Genomic DNA, 19146 nt, shown 5'->3' with positions numbered 1-19146 from the left:
GCAGCTTGCATATGATGCATATATGTTATGAGGATGAGTATGAGTAAGATGACACGCATGATTTCCTTTATGATTATCAGACAGATCCAGATATTTCATGTTGATGTTATCACTATATTGTTGATGTTTTCTTTCATTGTTTATGCTTCTCATATTCAGTACAACATTCGTACTGACGTCCTTTCTTCGGACGTTGTGTTCATGCCCACAGGTAGACAGAGAGGAGAGCTTGGCCCAGATCCTCAGTAGCAGTCAGCTGGTTGAAAGCACTCCATCGTCCGGAGGTGCTTAGGATTATCCTTTTAGTATATATGCATATTTTGGGCACGACGGAGTCTTGTTCCGTCCATGTATATACAGTATTTTAGTAGAGGCTCGTAGATACGCAGTGTGAGTTAGATGGTCTCTCAAGAGGTTTTCAAATGTATATAAAGTATCTATGTTTTGACTAAATATGATTTTCCTACGATTGGTATGTGAAATTTATAAAAGAGTATTAAATGAGCAAGATAAGTAGTAGAGTGAGCGGTGCTCGGTAACTAGCTCCGGGTACCCGTCGCGGCCCCTAGTTGCGTCGTGACAGAAGTGGTATCAGAGCAGTTCGTCCTAGGAAGTGTCTACGAGCCGTGTCTAGTAGAGTCTTGTTTATGGTGTGTTGCGCGCCACGCTAATAAACAAGAGGCTACAGGGCATTTAGGAAAATGACCATCCTTCTTCTTATGAAATCGTGAGATAGAGCCATGCTTAGGATTATGTTATTCCTAAAAGTGCGTTATGGTTTCAGAAAATGCCGCCAAAAGGAAAAGCTACAGCTGCCCAGAAGGGCAAAGCTACGACAAAGAGGCAGGCAGAAAGAGAGCCTCCGGCAAATGTAGAGGAAAGCGAATCGCAAAGTGAGGCCGCGCCCAATGTAGAAGAGCAGGGAAGAGCCTCAGCTCCGATTCCTCCACCGGGTGCTTCGGGTCAACAAGTGTCCGAGGCCATCCATTTATTGACACAATTGGTTGCCGCTCAGGCACAACGACAGGATGCGGGTCCAAGGGATCGTTCAGCTAGTACGAGAGCCCGTGACTTTATGGCCTTAAATCCTCCGGAATTCTTTAGGTCAAAGCCAGATGAAGATCCGCAAAATTTTATTGATGAGACGTTGAGGACTTTAGAGATTATCCATGCTTCCGAGACCGAATCCGTGGAGTTGGCTTCTTATAGACTCCGCGATGTGGTGGTGTTATGGTATAAGAATTGGGTGATAACAAGAGGAGAAAATGTTCCACCTCCCGTGTGGCAAGAGTTTGTAGATGCCTTTATTCGTTACTACTTGCCACCCGAAGTCCACCGAGCTAGAGCGGACAAGTTCCTAAATTTAAAGCAAAGGGGTATGAGTGCCCGAGAGTATAGCATGCAATTCAACTCATTGGCCCGATATGCTCCGACTATGGTGGCCGACATGGGAGACAGAATCTATAGATTTGTGAGTGGTCTGGGGCCACATTTGTACAAAGATTGTTTGACGGCCTCCTTGCAAGACGGGATGGATATTTCCCGGATACAGGCCCATGCTCAGAATCTCGAGGAACGACAATGACAACAAAGAAGTGATCGTGATGGTGACAGAAGACAAGGTAAGAGGGCTAGATCTATGAGAGAGAGCAGTGAGTATAGAGAGGGACCGAGACAGACACATCCCAGGCACTCAGGTCAGTCCGCGACTAGTGCGCCTCCTAGGTTCTCAGACAGGAGGTTCGATTGCTCTTTCCAGTCAGGGCAGGGTCAGAGTTCGAGGGCCCCAAGTTCTCAGTATCAGGGAGATTTTAGTCAGAGGAGACCTCCAGTACCGCGGTGTAGCCAGTGTGGAAAATTACATTCCGGACGGTGTCGTCAGGGTTCGGATGCTTGTTATGCTTGCGGGCAAGTTGGTCACATGATGAGAGATTGCCCCTCAGCGAGAGATAGAGCTGGGGCTCAGCCTACAGGTTCAGCAGCGGGTTCTTCTTCAGCACGCCCGACAGCACAGACTCCTCAGACTACAGCAGGTAGAGGCAGAGGTAGAGGGGGAGCATCTACTTCAGGTGCCGTTCAGCCCCGTGTGTATGCTTTAGCTGGGCGACAGGATCTCGAGTCTTCCCCAGATGTTGTCACAGGTACCCTGACTATATTTTTCCGTGACGTATATGCTCTGATTGATCCAGGTTCTACCTTCTCATATATTACTCCGTATATCGCTGATTGTGTTGGGGTGAGACCCGAGCCAATTAAACCTTTCGAAGTATTCACTCCGGTTGGTGATCCTGTAATAGCGAGGCAAGTATATAAGAACTGTGTAGTCATTATACGTGATCGTCAGACAAAGGCTGATTTGATTGAACTTGAGATGATAGATTTTGACGTAATTATGGGTATGGACTGGTTGACATCATGCTATGCTAATGTTTGTTGCCGGACAAAGGTAGTTCGATTCAAATTTCCGGGAGAGCCCATACTCGAGTGGAAGGGTAATACAGTTTCCCCAAAGGGTAGGTTTATTTCCTACCTTAAGGCGAGAAAGATGATAGCCAAGGGTTATATTTGTCATCTAGTTCGGGTTCATGACACGGAAGCGGAAGTGCCAACTTTCCAGTCTGTCCCGGTAGTGAATGAATTCCCAGATGTGTTTCCCGACGAGTTACCAGGCCTTCCTCCAGAAAGGGAAATCGACTTTGCTATTGATGTAGTACCCAACACCGAGCCTATTTCTATTCCTCCCTATCGAATGGCTCCAGCAGAGTTGAAAGAGCTAAAGGCACAGTTGAAAGACTTACTCGAGAAGGGTTTTATTAGACCCAGTTCATCGCCGTGGGGAGCACCGGTCTTGTTCGTACGAAAGAAAGATGGGTCGCTACGAATGTGTATCGATTATAGACAGTTGAACAAGGTGACTGTGAAGAACAGATATCCCCTTCCCAGAATCGACGACTTGTTCGATCAATTACAAGGTGCTAAGTGGTTTTCTAAGATAGACCTAAGATCGGGTTATCATCAAGTGAGGATCAGAGAAGAAGACATTCCCAAGACAGCCTTCAGAACGAGGTACGACCATTATGAGTTCCGAGTGATGTCGTTTGGGTTGACAAATGCCCCGGCGGTGTTCATGAATTTAATGAATAATGTGTTCAGGCCGTTCTTGGATCTTTTTGTGATAGTGTTTATCGACGATATCCTGGTATATTATCGCACAAAGTCAGAACATGCAGATCATCTAAGAATTGTTCTTGGCGTTCTTCGAGATCGGGAATTGTATGCAAAGTTTTCGAAGTGCGAGTTTTGGCTAAAGTCCGTGGCATTTCTAGGTCATGTTATTTCTGATGATGGTATCCGAGTCGACACTCAGAAAATAGAAGCTGTGAAGACTTGGCCAAGGCCTACGACACCTACGGAAGTTCGTAGTTTTCTTGGGTTAGCAGGATATTACAGGAGAATTGTAGAGGGCTTCTCATCTATTTTAGCCCCATTGACGAAGTTAACTCAGAAGTTGGCTAAATTCCAGTGGAATGATGCCTGTGAGCGTAGTTTCCAAGAGTTGAAAAACAGGTTGACCTCAGCGCCAGTGCTAACACTTCCAGAAGGGTCCGATGGCTATGTCGTATATTGTGATGCCTCCGGTGTGGGAATAGGATGCGTATTGATGCAGCATGGGAGAGTTATAGCATATGCCTCGAGACAGTTGCGAAGGCATGAACAGAATTATCCGACTCATGATCTCGAATTGGTCGCGGTTATCCATGCCTTAAAAATATGGAGGCACTACTTGTATGGTGTACGTGTTGACATCTATATGGATCACAAAAGCCTCCAATATATTTTCAAACAGAAGGAGTTGAACCTGCGACAAAGGCGATGGTTATAATTACTAAAGGATTACGATGTGAACATTCTATATCATCCAGGGAAGGCAAATGTAGTGGCAGATGCACTTAGCCGCCGATCGATGGGTAGTTTATGTGGAGTTCCTTCGGAAAAGCAGGAAATGGTTCGTGAGCTCCATCAACTAGCAAGTCTCGGCGTACGTGCGACTGATTCAGGAGATGCAAGTGTTAGCATCAGTGACCCCACAGTTTCATCATTGAATCTAGAAGTGAAGGAATGACAATATGAGGATTCCCAGCTAAGCCATTATCGAGATTTAGCTCACGAAAAAGAAAAGTCTCCATTCGAAGTTTCCATAGAAGGGGTCCTTAGATATCGGGGCAGGTTATGTGTACCGGATGTGGCAAACTTACGCCAACGGATTTTAGAGGAAGCACATTATTCTCGGTATTCTATTCATCCAGGTGCAACCAAGATGTACCACGACCTTAAGTTGCTATATTGGTGGGATGACATGAAGCGAGACATAGCAGGGTTTGTAGCCCAATGTCCAAACTGTCAGCAAGTGAAAACCGAACATCAAAAGCCAGGAGGTTTATTGCAAGAAATGGAAATTCCTACGTGGAAATGGGAAGAAATTAATATGGATTTTGTGGTAGGATTACCCCGTACGCGAGGGAAGTATGATTCTATATGGGCGATCGTGGACAGGCTCACAAAAGCAGCTCATTTTCTCCCCGTCAGGACTACATATTCAGCGGAGGATTATGCTAAATTGTATCTCAAGGAGATTGTACGACTTCATGGTATTCCTTGGGCCATTATCACGGATAGAGGGGCGCAGTTCACAGCCAAGTTCTGGAAGTCCTTTCAAGAAGGTCTAGGTACTCAAGTTAAGCTCAGCATGGCGTTCCACCCACAGACCGACGGGCAAGCCGAGCGCACTATTCAGACCTTAGAAGATATGCTACGAGCATGTGTGCTGGACTTTGGTGGTAGTTGGGATGAGCATTTGCCTCTTATTGAATTTTCCTATAATAACAGCTATCATTCCAGTATCCAAATGGCCCCGTATGAAGCCTTATATGGAAGAAAATGCAGATCTCCAATTGGATGGTTTGAAACCGGAGAAGTACAATTGATAGGCCCCGACTTGGTCCAACAAGCAGTTGAAAAGGTTAAAGTGATTCGAGACCGACTGTTAACAGCTCAAAGTCGCCAAAAGTCTTATGCGGACAACCGCCGACGGGATTTAGAATTTCAAGCTAATGATTGGGTATTCTTGAAAGTTTCACCAATGAAGGGAGTAATAAGGTTCGGAAAAAAGGGGAAATTGAGTCCAAGATACATTGGACCTTATCGAATCATCCGCAAGGTGGGTCGAGTAGCCTATGAATTGGAATTGCCTTCAGAGCTCGAATCTGTACCCCCAGTATTCCATGTTTCGATGCTCCGCAAGTGTATTGGAGACCCCACGAGGATTGTTCCGATTGATGATGTACAAGTGACAGAGAAGTTGACATACGAAGAAGTGCCCATTGCTATTTTGGATAGACAAGTGCGAAGGCTTCGGAATAAAAAGGTTGCTTCAGTCAAAGTGCTATGGCGGAACAATAATCGGGAAGAAATGACTTGGGAAGCGGAGGAAAAGATGAAATCTATGTACCCCCATTTGTTCCAATCCCCAGAAGAGATTCAAGATGAGACGTTGACGATATGAGGTATGAATGTTTTAGTTTTATGTTTTTGGTCGTGTGTGGCCATAAATATGCTGATATTGTGATATAGCCCCGTGAGGCGATGATATTATGGGTCGTTGTGGTAAATTGGTAGTACCAAATTACAAAGGAAACTCTAGCGAAATTTTTCTAGAATTCCCGAGTGTCGAACATTCGAGGATGAATGTTCCAAAAGGGGGGAGGAATGTTACACCTCGGAAATTTTTCCGTACTTGTGTGATGAGTAGAACAATGAAGGACTTGAGTGTATGGTGTTTTACTAAGTCGGGAATGGCTAATTTTGCATTTTTGGAAATAATAAAGTTGCAGAAAAATTTTCACCCAGTGGTCGTATATGGCACTATACGGCCCGTAAAGTGATTTACGGACCGTATAGTGCAATCGTCTTTCATTGCGTCAAAAATCTCAAGTTTCTGTTAAGTGTTGAAATGGTTAAAAACGACCCAGAATACGACCCGTAAACTGGTTTACGGACCGTAAACCAGGTTGTAAACCACCAGGTCCCTCAGCCAAGACTTTCTGTAAATGGTGAAAATTATTAAAAACGACTTGGAGGACGGCCCGTAAACTGGTTTACAGACCGTAAACCCCAGTCGTAAAGTGCCATGACACTCAGCCAAACCTTCTGTTTTTGAATTGCTTAAACACGATCATGGAAGACGGACCGTAAACCACAATACGGTCCGTAAACTGCAGTTTACGACCACTGTTCACCCGACGAGAATTCATTAAAGATTAGATTTTGGGATTATTAAAAAGGGACCAAAGCTCACTTTATTTCATTATTCATCCATACACTTCAAGAAAAGCTCCAGAACTCTCCACATACTTCATCCATAGAAATTCAAAAGAATCCAAGGAACATCAAGGACAACAACACTAAACCTATGAAATCAAGTGCAAAAACACATCAAGGGATCATCTAAGTCAAGTAATTCCCAAGAAGGTGAAACTAGGGTTTTGTCTAAGTGAAGCAATTCAACTTAAGGATTGTTCAACCACTATCCAAGGTAAGTTTCATGATTATTCCATGTTGTTTGAAGTATTGGAAAGCTTAGACACTTGAGATGTAGAAGAACATAGAAATAGGTCATTATTGAATGAATAGTGACATGAATGAATGATAGTGGAATTGAACTACGAATATTGGAGTGTTGTGAGTACAAATACATTATAAATGATGTTTATATCATGAAACAAGCATTAAATGCAAGGATGAGCTAAAATCATTAAATAAGGGAAAATTGGAAGAAAATGGTGGATTTTGCTAAATGTACGTAAACGACGATTGTTGATTGCGATATTGTGAATAATGTTATGAATGTTGGGAGTTAATATACAACATGGAAATTAGTATGAGCAAAGGAAGCGTTGTCCGACTTCTCCTAGAATTAGCGACGCGTTCTTGTAGTTAGTATGCTAATGTTTATATGAATTCTTTATGAAGGTAACGACGCGATATTGAAGGAGAACGAGTGAGCGATATCTTAGCTAAACGACCAAGGTATGTAAGGCTAGTCCCTTCTTTCTGATGGCATGAATCTTGTAACACGAAATTCCTATTCTCTTCATGAGTTCCTATAGTCCGAAAGGCTAAGAGTCTAACTCCTTAATGTCTATATAAGATGAGGAATACGATATGATGATGCTAGTATAATGATGATGTTAATTATCGCTTACACTCACCTTATGTACTAGTTCCTTCAAGGTGAGGCAGAGTATCAATAGTTGTTCCATAATGTAATCGGGGGATCACGACCTTACGTCACCCCGATAGAGTAAAGTTGATCATGAGTCTTATATACGCATTATGATAAGATAAGTATTTTATGATGAGTATATTATTATTATGAGCATTTTATGATAAGCATGACATAAGCATTTCACACCGTGCCTAGTTGGCCGGGCAGTCACCGCCAAGACGGGCAACTATACGGATACACCATGACCCTTTGGCATGGGCAGACACCACTAGTGGGCGGCATGAGATGGTACCCCGGACGCGGGAGGCCTGGACGCGGGCTAATATTATTGATTATCACACCGTTCCGACATGGACGGGCAGCTTGCATATGATGCATATATGTTATGAGGATGAGTATGAGTAAGATGGCACGCATGATTTCCTTTATGATTATCAGACAGATCCAGATATTTCATGTTGATGTTATCACTATATTGTTGATGTTTTCTTTCATTGTTTATGCTTTTCATATTTAGTACAACATTCGTACTGACTTCCTTTCTTCGGACGCTGTGTTCATGCCCACAGGTAGACAGAGAGGAGAGCTTGGCCCAGATCCTCAGTAGCAGTCAGCTGGTTGAAAGCACTCCATCGTCCGGAGGTGCTTAGGATTATCCTTTTAGTATATATGCATATTTTGGGCACGACGGAGTCTTGTTCCGCCCATGTATATACAGTATTTTAGTAGAGGCTCGTAGATACGCAGTGTGGGTTAGATGGTCTCACAAGAGGTTTTCAAATGTATATAAAGTATCTATGTTTTGACTAAATATGATTTTCCTACGATTGGTATGTGAAATTTATAAAAGAGTATTAAATGAGCAAGATAAGTAGTAGAGTGAGCGGTGCTCGGTAACTAGCTCCAGGTACCCGTCGCGGCCCCTAGCTGGGTCGTGACACCAGCCCTCTACCAGCCCTACCCACTACCCCTTACTATCACCTAACTCCATCCCCACAACCACCCACCCTACCACCCACTACCCCCACAACCACCCACCCCACACCACCCCCATCCACTACCTACTTATTTTTTGAAGTTTCTATTTTATTCTTTACCTGAGTTTTATAAAAATTAATTTCTAATTAAGAGTTAAGGGTATTTTAGTAAACTTAAAAGTTATTATACAGTACTATACAGTCAAACCAAACAATACAAATGTTATTAAACCACAACAAATGATACAATTTATCCAAACATTGTGTTCATTAATACTGTACAATATAATACAACATCATACTGTACCATACCATATTGTGCATTAATGAACCACGGGAAACAACCATCCAAACAGAGGGTTAGAGAAATATTCGGAAAAAATGTACCCCATCAAAGAAGGAATAGAGACAAGAGAAACTTCAATGTGTTTTAATGCACAACGTCAAGCAGTTCTCTTTCTGCTTCGAGAAATATATTGTTGGAACTGAGTTGGAACAACAAGCAACTTTAAATTCGGAGGCACTTGCTATAGCGAAACTCAAGAAAAGGGTTGTTTATACCAATAAAGAAGAAGAGACCAGAGAAACGATCAAATCTCTACCATATATTACTAAAAAAACCAACATATATAATAGCAAAATAGGAGAATTTTAATTACAAATTAAAATTCCATCTGACAAAGTTTCCTATATAATAATAATAATAATAATAAATAAAAAATCGGTCAAGTTATCAAGTTGGCGGAGCCACGTAAATGGAAGGGTAGTCAATTGAACATCACTCATCAAAACATTATGTTGTATATATAGAAAAAAAATTATACTGCAGATAGAGATCAAAAAATATTTCTTATCCACACATACTAAATTTTGAACGTCCTTAACAAAATTTCTGACTAGCTTTTTTTTTTTTTTTTTTTTTTTTTTTTTTTTTTTTTTTTAGATAATTCAATATTTTCTTAATTGCTAACACTAATGATTCTAGAAGGCATCCTCAATAATAGCATGTGATCAATTATCAAATTTTGTGAATTCAGGATCATCACCATAAATCTCATTAGCACATTCTTTTCAAGTTCCATATTTGGTGACATAGCACTAACATCCACTTTTGCTTTGTAATAATTGCCTTCATTTACATCTTCTAGTGTACTTTCATGGCATCAACTGCATCTTCATACACGTCTTTGCATGTCTCTGAGATAATCTTGTCGAAAAATTATGTAGCATATATAAAAAATAATTAAAAAAAACTATAAAGTAGATACAGATCACAAATTATTTTTTTAAAAAAACTATAATGTAGATACAGATCACAAATTATTTTTTATACACACATTAAATCTTAAATGTTCTTGACAATTTCTGACTTCTTTTGTTGTTGACAATTCAATGTTTTATTAAGTGCTGACGCTAGTGATTCTAGTTAAGGCATCCTCAATAACAACATGCGACCAATTATCAAATTTTGTGAATTCAGGATCATCACCATAAATCTCGTTGGCACATTCTTTGCAAGTTTCCATATTTGTTGACATAGCACTAACATCCACATTGGCTTTGTAATAATTGCCTTCATTTACGTCGTTTAGTGTATTTTTCATAGCATCAACTGCATCTTCATACACCTCTTTGCATGTCTCGAGGCAATCTTTTTTATAAGCATCTACAGTTGCATCTAAACGTACCAAAATAATTCTATGTAAGAAATCCTCCGTTTTCGACATGGATGAAACCATGAGACTGCTAACAAGATTCTTAACACTTGCACCATTTTCATTGTTAATAGGTGATGAGGAAGGTGTAGAAGAAATTATGAGATCATTTGCAATTGCTTGAGATATAAGGGTGATGGAACTTAGGGATATGATCAAAAGAGGAATTTTGTTCATGTGGATAGCCATTGTTTTTCACTTTTTCTTCTTTCGTTTATTGATGAGTTACAAAAGAAGAAGAAGTGGAAAAACAATGGGATGCAAGAAATTAAAATTAGGAGGTGTTGATTTAATATTGGAAAACAATAAAACTTGGTCGGTGATTCATGAATAGATTTATTCGAGTTAGTTTTATACTTGTGGTTTAGGTTCCATTAGAACTATAGATGTCCCACTTCTTATATATACATATATTTATATAATTGCAAGACATGAGCCCGCTGTCGTGGCACTCTCCTAGGTCAGAATCTCTATTTATCTTTATTCTCAAATTTCTGCCTTTATTCTATAATTTTAATTGTATTAATTAATTAGTAGAAAAGGAATTCCATATACCTGTTCGGAATTACTTGTGCCCAAGTTCTCAAACGTTGTGTCTTCTGATGAGTCGTGAAATTACGGGATATTCGATGCTAATTCCTTAAGCTTTTGTGACTCTTCAAGCACTTTTATTGTTACTTTTTGTGTATTTATGTTGTTTTGTAGGATAAGATGCCCGGAGAGCATAACAGAGCAAAATGGAGCAAAATGAAGCAAAATAGAGCAAAACATACGAAGATAGAAGAAGCGTGACCTGCGAGTCTGATAAGTTGATTTTATATGATTTAGAAGTGATCAGAAGAAACCAAGTGAAAATAAAGTAAAAAAGAGGCTAAATTGGTCAGATTTGCAAAACTGTCAAAACTGGACAGTTTTGCAAAACCGGGACAGATTCGCAAAAAACGGGCAGAATTGCAAATCTGAAATCTGGGGCATAAAAGAGAGGCTTAGGGCAAAAACATTTTCATTTTTGGCTCGAAACACAAGTTCTTGGAGGCTAGGGTTTCATCTACACCATTGGAGGAGAAGATTGAAAGCACTTTAATGAGATATTTCTTAATCCTTTCTTCAATTCCTTGTTTGTATTGATTATCTAAGTGTGTAGCTTTCTATTCCATGACTTGAATCTTGTTTATGAAAATATTCTTGATTAAAGTTTGGTTTGAAACTCTTGTTATGCTTATGTATTGAATGATTTTTATTCCTAATGAAGTGGGTTATTATTTTTTTAATTAATCTCGTTCTTGAATGTTTCCAAAGGGATTAGCTAACCCTAGGACTCACTCATTTAATTTGATTTGAGCTCGAGAGAGGAAAGTCAATTTGGGAAAGATTAGTTAACAAGAATTTGGGTCATTAAACTCATCTAATAACTTGAGCTCGGAAGAGGATAGTTACTTGAGATTCAATTGGTTGTGCTTGATATCACACTCTAAGGCTTGGAAAAGCTTAGAGTGAAATTCATTGATTTGGTTGGAAGACTTTCAATGAGATTGTAGAAACCATTATCTATTAACATAAACCCGCTCTTAGTTGTAAAATCGTAAAATACGTTGGATCGTTACTTGAGTGTAATCTCCTATTATCCATGCTTGTGGCCATTGATCATTTTACTCGCTTTCTAGGTTAGTTTATATTTTTGCATTAATTATAATTTTCTCCAAAAATCAAAATATCATTTATCGTTTGACTTTAGCTTAGTTGGTGAAAGTTCCTTACTTTCTTAATCGCCTAGCATATTGTTCCCTGTGGGATCGACCCCGACTCATAGTTGGGTAAATTATATTGCATACGACCGTGTACACTTTCTCTTTGAGGAGTGGATCTGGACGTTATCATCTTCTAAATATAGTAGTGCCAAAAATTTGCTCCTCTCTCCTGAATAGTTACTGAATTAATCCCATCAATTTCTATCCCACTTCCCTCTTTCCATTCAATGTCAACTTGGTTATTTGATATTCATCCATTTAAATTGTCCGTTACTTCCAATATTGTCATTTGCCTTCACGCTACCTTTTTCCTTTGGCATTTTTTGCTTTGATTTTTAACGGTATTCTTCCATCCATTCATGACTATGGTTTTGCGTTTTTTTTTTTTTTTTATATATATATATATATATATATATCTAATGGTGTGCATTCCAGTATCCCCCCCTCCCCCCCTTCAATTTTTTATTATTTATAGGAGTGAGAGGAAGTTATCAAGGAAAAGAACGTGCTTTTTAAAATTTCTTTAATTTGCAGAAGCATGAGAATTTTGCAAAAGTGATTAGCGCAGGAAAATTGGGGATTTGACTGGTTGGGAGAGGAAAAACTTCCATCTATTTACTTCTTCTGCTAAGCTTCATCCCTCCATTGTCTCCCAGGTATCAATTTTATAGTTTCCAGTATTTTAACTTTGTTTGTGATTAAATTAGCCTCCCATTTTATCTATTTTTTTATTTTCCCTTTTCTTAAATTACATATTACGTAAGACAGAAGTTGAAGAGTCGTCTATGCATAATAGATTATTTGAGAACTACAAACAACAGGGTGTTGAAGGACTATATGATATTTGCATGCAGTTCATTGAAAAGGCGGATTTGTTTCTCCCATACATCATGTCAACTGATCAAGTAATTTAGTTTTTCATAAAAAAATTGCATATGTATTATTAAGATGTTACACAAACCTAAGTTTAGTTTTTCCTCTCGATAATCTTTCAAAGTTTCCTAAATAGAACTGTACACGATGGGTGTAATCATCTAGCACAAGGCAAGCTCCGGGAGAAGACACTAAAGTGATCCTATAGTTGCATTTGTTGTGCAAAATTTTGATTCAATAGAAGATATGAGTTCTTTTCATTTTTGTCTATGCATTATTGTTTCTTTCTCTTCCTCTTCACGTATAATTATTTAGTATGTATGACATCTCATGTTGACAATATTAATATTTAATACAGTTTACATCTCAGTTTTACACCCCCATGCCCCAATTTGCACATTACCATTTTTTTTTCCTTTTTCATTAGTTTTAAAAATAAATTTCCTTCCTTTTCAAGTTCGCATTTGCTCACATAAATGAGTTAATTCATATGTAATGGAATGTTCCTCAGTAATTCGTTATATCAAAGGATCTTAATGGGGTGTTAAAAGAATACATTATGACGAGTTGGTGGAATCATGAATAAATGTTTATTAATTAATATTTTTTTATCCGAAAAGTATTTTTCTTTTTCTTTTCCTTATTTTTTGGCCTTTTCTGCTTCCCTATATATATATATTTTTTTTTTTGTAATAGTGTAACAACCCGATATATTTTTCAAGTGAACTTTTGAGGCTTCTTTAAATGGACTAGTTTTAGCATATGTGCATTGCACGTGACAATAAATTATAAATTCTATACAAAAAGAAAAAAATATATAAAATAATAATGAATGTCAAAATAGATGCAACATTCATTTAATGACAAATAATGTTATTACATTGATCCAAATGTAGCATTTGATGCATTTAACCTAATATCTTTTATAACTATAAGTAAATTGATTTGAAAACATACATGATTACAGACAAAAAAGTAGTAATAAACTTTAGAAAAATATCTCTAATGATTATGAAAACCGATAAGGCTCTAACCGTTGCCTTCAACTTTTTGATATACTGATTCGCAAGGTCTTGATGTAGCAAGGTAGAAGAAAAGTATCAGGATGTGCAAGAAAACTTATGCCATGAGTTAACCACAACTCTTAAAAATGAGAAATAACCAAATCATCAATTACAATTATAGCTACCATGTCCTTAATTAACCAATGTTAATTATAAAATAATTGTATAATTGAAAAAGACTAAAATCTTGAAAAAGAAAACTATTAAGTTGTGTAGCATATGTATGCTCTATGATGTCAAATTTTTTACTAATTCTTAGGCGATGCCCATTAAAATCATGACTGTGACGCCAAGGGGCTGGTAGAGTAATAGCAAACATCGAGAACACATAGTACTTTATTTGTTGAGAAAATCTTTGATGTTGTTAGGACTTATATAAGTATTTTAAATTCCTAAATATTAGGAGTTCACATACCTTTCAAATAAAAAATATTTTAATAATCAAAATTTAATTAATTATATTCCAGCTTCCTAAATATTGAAAGAATAATTAAAATATTTTAACTATTAGAAAAATAATTGAATGATAAATTTGTCCAATGTGAATTCTTCTATTTTAAAAAAGTTAAAAAAAAATAAACAAACAAACGACATTTCGCTAAGGGTCTTCATGCTTTAAAAATTGTGACTAAATATTTTTATGTTGGACGCCACAACAAAGTTCAATTAATGAAGAGTTCGTGAAATATGCAAAACATTAGATCTCATTACTATTATAATAATGGGTTACCTTTTATTTTTATTTGTATGAGGTTTATAAAGATTTTTCAAATTTAACTTCAAGATGAGATGGAGTTTGTATTCTCTTTGAATAGAAGAAGAACTTGGAATTAGAAATTAATGCAAATTCATTCTTGATTCTACTGTCATTATTGTCTAATCCGTTTAAACTAAACAAATATAAGACAAATCAGAAATAATTATAGACGGAAAACCAAATCTAAACAAATTACATAGAAAATTAATTCTGGATTAAGAAATAAAGAAATAATTTATTTAAGTAAAATGTTAGTTGATTTTAAATTCCTAAATATCAGAGATCTTACATAGTCCAAATAAGTAAAGATTTTTGTAGCCATTTTTTTTTGTAATTTTAAAATATTAGGAAAATAATTAAAAGTCAAAGCCGACTCCTATGGCAGTTATTATTTTGCCCAAAATAACAGTGGCCTTTTTACTTTTTTAAAAAATACCTAGACATGTAAAGTAATATTAAACTCAAATTTCGGTAGGTTTGGCCACACATTTTTTTCAAGTAAAATTAATTATCTTGTAGCTTACTATCAAATTTACCTATACACCCCTTCGAACATAAAGACAATCTTAATGGTACTTTACAATTAATTGCGAAAAAGTTCAGTACATACACCAATCTGCTCCGGCTATCTACTTCTCTTAGTCATCTAATCATAAAATTATCATAATAATATTTACAAAATAAAAAAGTTTGATAAAATATCCTAAAATTAATTTGGCCGAAATGCTATAAAAACTTCAACACAAATATTGCGCCAACATAAAAAAAAAATTGACATAATTTTTTTACCTAGTAGTTGTGCCTCAAGTCTCAAAACTTGTAATCTAACTATCAAAGATGTAAGATTCAACAGAAAAGACAGGTGATTATAGCAAATTTCCCACTCCTACTGCAATCAAATTAACTGACATCAGTTGAAGCTCTCTTAGTCATCTAATCATAATATATTATTGCCACGTCCTAAAATTACCCCTAGACGTGATTGGCACCCAGTACAAACTACCGGCCAGACGAACCACATTTTCATATCTTAACCATTTACGAAAGCACTAAAAGAAAATAAGTGCAGGTTCAACATCGTTATTAATGATAAAAATGCAAAATATTCGCCAACCAAATCCATAATCGATTTATGAAAAACAACCAACGCTAAGATAAAAAGAATCTCTAGCCCACATCCCACGCTAAGACCATGGAGCATCTAACAGAGTTACATGAGTTTGAGTGTCGGGCATGTAAACCCAAAATAAGAGAAATAACTAGAAATAAACTAGATAAAGCTGAAATGGCTGCCTCCACAAACAATGCGGTGGCTCACCTCAGCAACAGAATCCACTCACGAAATCTTCAATTACCAGCCTCGTTCTCAACGACAGTATCTGTATGGACATGTAGGTAAGGAGTGAGTTATACATAAATATAACCCAGTAAGATTCTCGACCCGCCACTTTAAATACCCCTGGAACAAGTGTTAGAAAATACAAACACACAACAAGCACAAAATTTTACGCACATGAATATATCATTATATAATAGCAACCAAGTCCCAAACCACTGTTTATCAAGTATATTATATATCTCAACACAATTTACACTAAGGACTTGTCATAAACGACAGTTAAAGAATTAATCAACACCATGAATCCACGGCAACATACACAATGTGCCAAATATGTCGGGAAGCATACATAATGCTAATGAAAGCATATATAATGCTAAGGAAAGCATACACAATCCCCCAATATCATCAAGAAGCATACACAATGCCCCGGGAGCATACACAATGCCCCAATATAATCAAGAAGCATACACAATGCCCCAGTATCATGGCTCACAACTATATCACATCACAAAACAATTTATAAAGAGAGTTTTAGATTATTTGAAAATAAAGTATATGCGGCTGGCCTTAAGAACCACCGATTCTGCCAAGCACACACTCGCCCCAACACATGGACCAGGCAGACAAAACATATTTTTAAAACGGATTTTGAAAAGCAAGTACCCAAAGCTTAAAATCTCACTTACCTCAAATTCACAATTCAAGCACACTTCCCAATAATTCAAAACTGCATTCTCGAGTCTCTGGATTGCCTCAAACTACACAAAAACGAATTTAGAATGGTCAAAACCCTTAGGGTAAACCGCTTCTATATTTTTAGAGGCTTAACCGGTTAAAGTCAAATTTTAAAGGACAAAAATGCCCTCTGGTCAATGTGTTCAAAACCCAACAAGACATATGTTTTCGGGAAGGCCTTAATGAGAGGATTCCAACGATATATAGAAATCTAAAATCCGACAATATTTGCCCTTTCAAATCAATGATTTGATTGAAGAACCCTAGATCTAAACTTTCTCAATTCCTCAAAATATCCCCATGTTTTCACCATTAAGATTCACCCATAATTATGTAATAAACTTAAATAAAAGATTAGAGTCATTACCTTGATGATTTGGGATGAAAGGTCTTATTTTTATACCCTCTTTTCCCTTCTTTTTCTCCCTTTCTTTTCTTTTCTTCTACTGGTTTTTCCCTTCTCTGTTGCTCGTCCTTTTCTTTTTGTTTCTTTCAGGTAGGTGTCACGTCTGATGGCTTAGACCATCAGGCTTTTAAAGCCCCTATTTTTTTTCTTTTCCTTTTTGGGCTTGGCCCACTAAATTTCCTCTTTTCAATTTTCTTTTTTTAATGCTAATTTCGAATTTCTTTTCTTTTTAATTCCTTTTAGCTAAAATTACCAAATAAACCCTTATTTAAAAATTGGGTTATTACATTCTCCACCACTTAAAATAACATTCGTCCTCGAACGGATCTAGATCATACCTGTCGCGCCAAATAAATTAGGATATTTATCTCGTATATCCGCCTCGGACTCCCAAGTAGCCTCCTCGGTTGGGTGATTACGCCATAACACTTTGACTGAAGCTACCTTCTTCGACCTCAATTGTCGTACTTTCCTATCATGAATAGATATGGGACTCTCCTCATAAGTCAAATTCTCATCGAGCTCCACATCCTCTGGCTGAATCTTATGGCTATCATCACCCATATATCGTCTTAGCATAGACACGTGAAATACAGGATGAACAGCAGACAGTCTCGAAGGTAATGCAAGTCTATATGCCACCAACCCAATTCGATCCAAAATCTCATAAGGACCAATGTACCTAGGACTTAACTTACCTTTCCGAACGAATCTCATAACTCCTTATCAAGTAGCTTTTGGAGTTAAGCCTTCAGTTCTCTCAACTCAGCTGGAGCCATACGATATGGAGGAATAGAGATAGGTTGAGTCCCAGGAACTAAATCGATGCTGAACTCGATTTCTCTCATCAGGGGTAGGCCGGGTAAATATTCAGGAAAAACATTCGCAAATTCGCGAACAACAGGAACACTATCAATAGTAACATTCTCCGCTCGAGTATCATGAATGGTAGCAATAAAACCCAAACACCTATGATTAATCATTCGGCGTGCCTTTACATAAGATATTATTTTTCCTTGAGTCATAGGAGTCATGCCTTTCCACACTAAAGGTTCTCCAGGAAAATTAAAACGCATAAGCTTAGCATAGCAATCAACCGATGCGTAACATGATGCCAACCAATTCATGCCCATACTCACATCGAAAGTGGACATCGGTAACACACATAGATCAACTACGGTGTCCCTGCCCTGAACAGATATCACACAATCTTTATAAACTCTATCTACTAATATACTCTCCCCCACTGGGGTTTCTACCACATATGGCACATTAATAGACTCAACTCCCCGTTCTAAGAATATAGCAAAAGACGGAGATACATACGAATACGTAGAACCGGGATCAATAAAAGCATATGCACTATAAGAACCGATAGTAATAATACATGTGACTACTGTATTAGATGCCTCGACATCCTGTCTGGTCATAGTAAAGAATCTCGGCGGTCCACCCCCTCCTTGAGCAACCTGTGCACCCTGTCGACCTTGTCCACGAGCACCCTGTGGAGCGGTCCTAGCTGGCTGAATCTGACCCTGTGTAGCTGTAGTAGTTCCCTGCGGCTGTGTAGTAGCTCGAGTAGCACCAGAATTTTCTTTAGGACAGTATTTAGCAATATGCCCCTTTTCACCACAAGTAAAACAAGCCCCATCTGCCCCAAAAGCAATGACCACTGTGATTTCTACCACAGTTAGAACACCTCGGATGATAACCTGACTGATATGAGCTATTACCCTTCTTCTGCATCTGCTGCTGGCCCTGTCTAGCTGAATAACCACTAAAAGACTGCACCACTGATTCTGACTGAGTAGGTCTGGACTGCCCACAATAAAAAACACTCTTGCCCCCAGATGGAGCACCACTGAACCCACCCGTGTTACGTGACTTTTTGCTTTCATGCTCAACTTTGTCCATCTCTAGATATGACTCGTAACGGAGAGCAGTTTCAACTATATCTGAATAGGTACCATATCGCACATCTCATACTACAGGACCACGATAGCGATGCTCGAGTCCATCCACGAATCGTCTCACCTTCTCACTCGGATCCTCAACCAAAGAAGGCACATACCTGGATAAATCTGTAAACATGGCCTCATACTCTGTAATGGTCATAGTTCCCTACCGCAGATTATTGAACTGACGCTCATGTCATTTTGATTGCTTAATGGAATAAACCTGTCCTTAAACAGTGCTAAAAATTCTGACCAAGTAATAGGTGGTAACCCTACTTGTCTACCTTTC

General features: G+C 38.0%; 1 protein-coding gene across 1 annotated transcript; it reads right to left on the bottom strand.

The window, feature by feature from the left end:
* Positions 1 to 9474: 9474 nt before the first annotated feature.
* LOC132629247 (uncharacterized) lies at positions 9475 to 10278 on the bottom strand. The gene has a single exon (XM_060344959.1). The coding sequence runs from the start codon at positions 10164 to 10166 to the stop codon at positions 9663 to 9665; it is 504 nt and encodes a 167-aa protein (XP_060200942.1). The 5' UTR covers positions 10167 to 10278; the 3' UTR covers positions 9475 to 9662.
* Between the last annotated feature and the right edge of the window lie 8868 nt (positions 10279 to 19146).

Source organism: Lycium barbarum, chromosome 2 (assembly GCF_019175385.1).
Source record: "Lycium barbarum isolate Lr01 chromosome 2, ASM1917538v2, whole genome shotgun sequence".
NCBI classification, from domain to species: domain Eukaryota; kingdom Viridiplantae; phylum Streptophyta; class Magnoliopsida; order Solanales; family Solanaceae; genus Lycium; species Lycium barbarum.
This window is presented reverse-complemented; position numbering and strand designations above follow the sequence as displayed.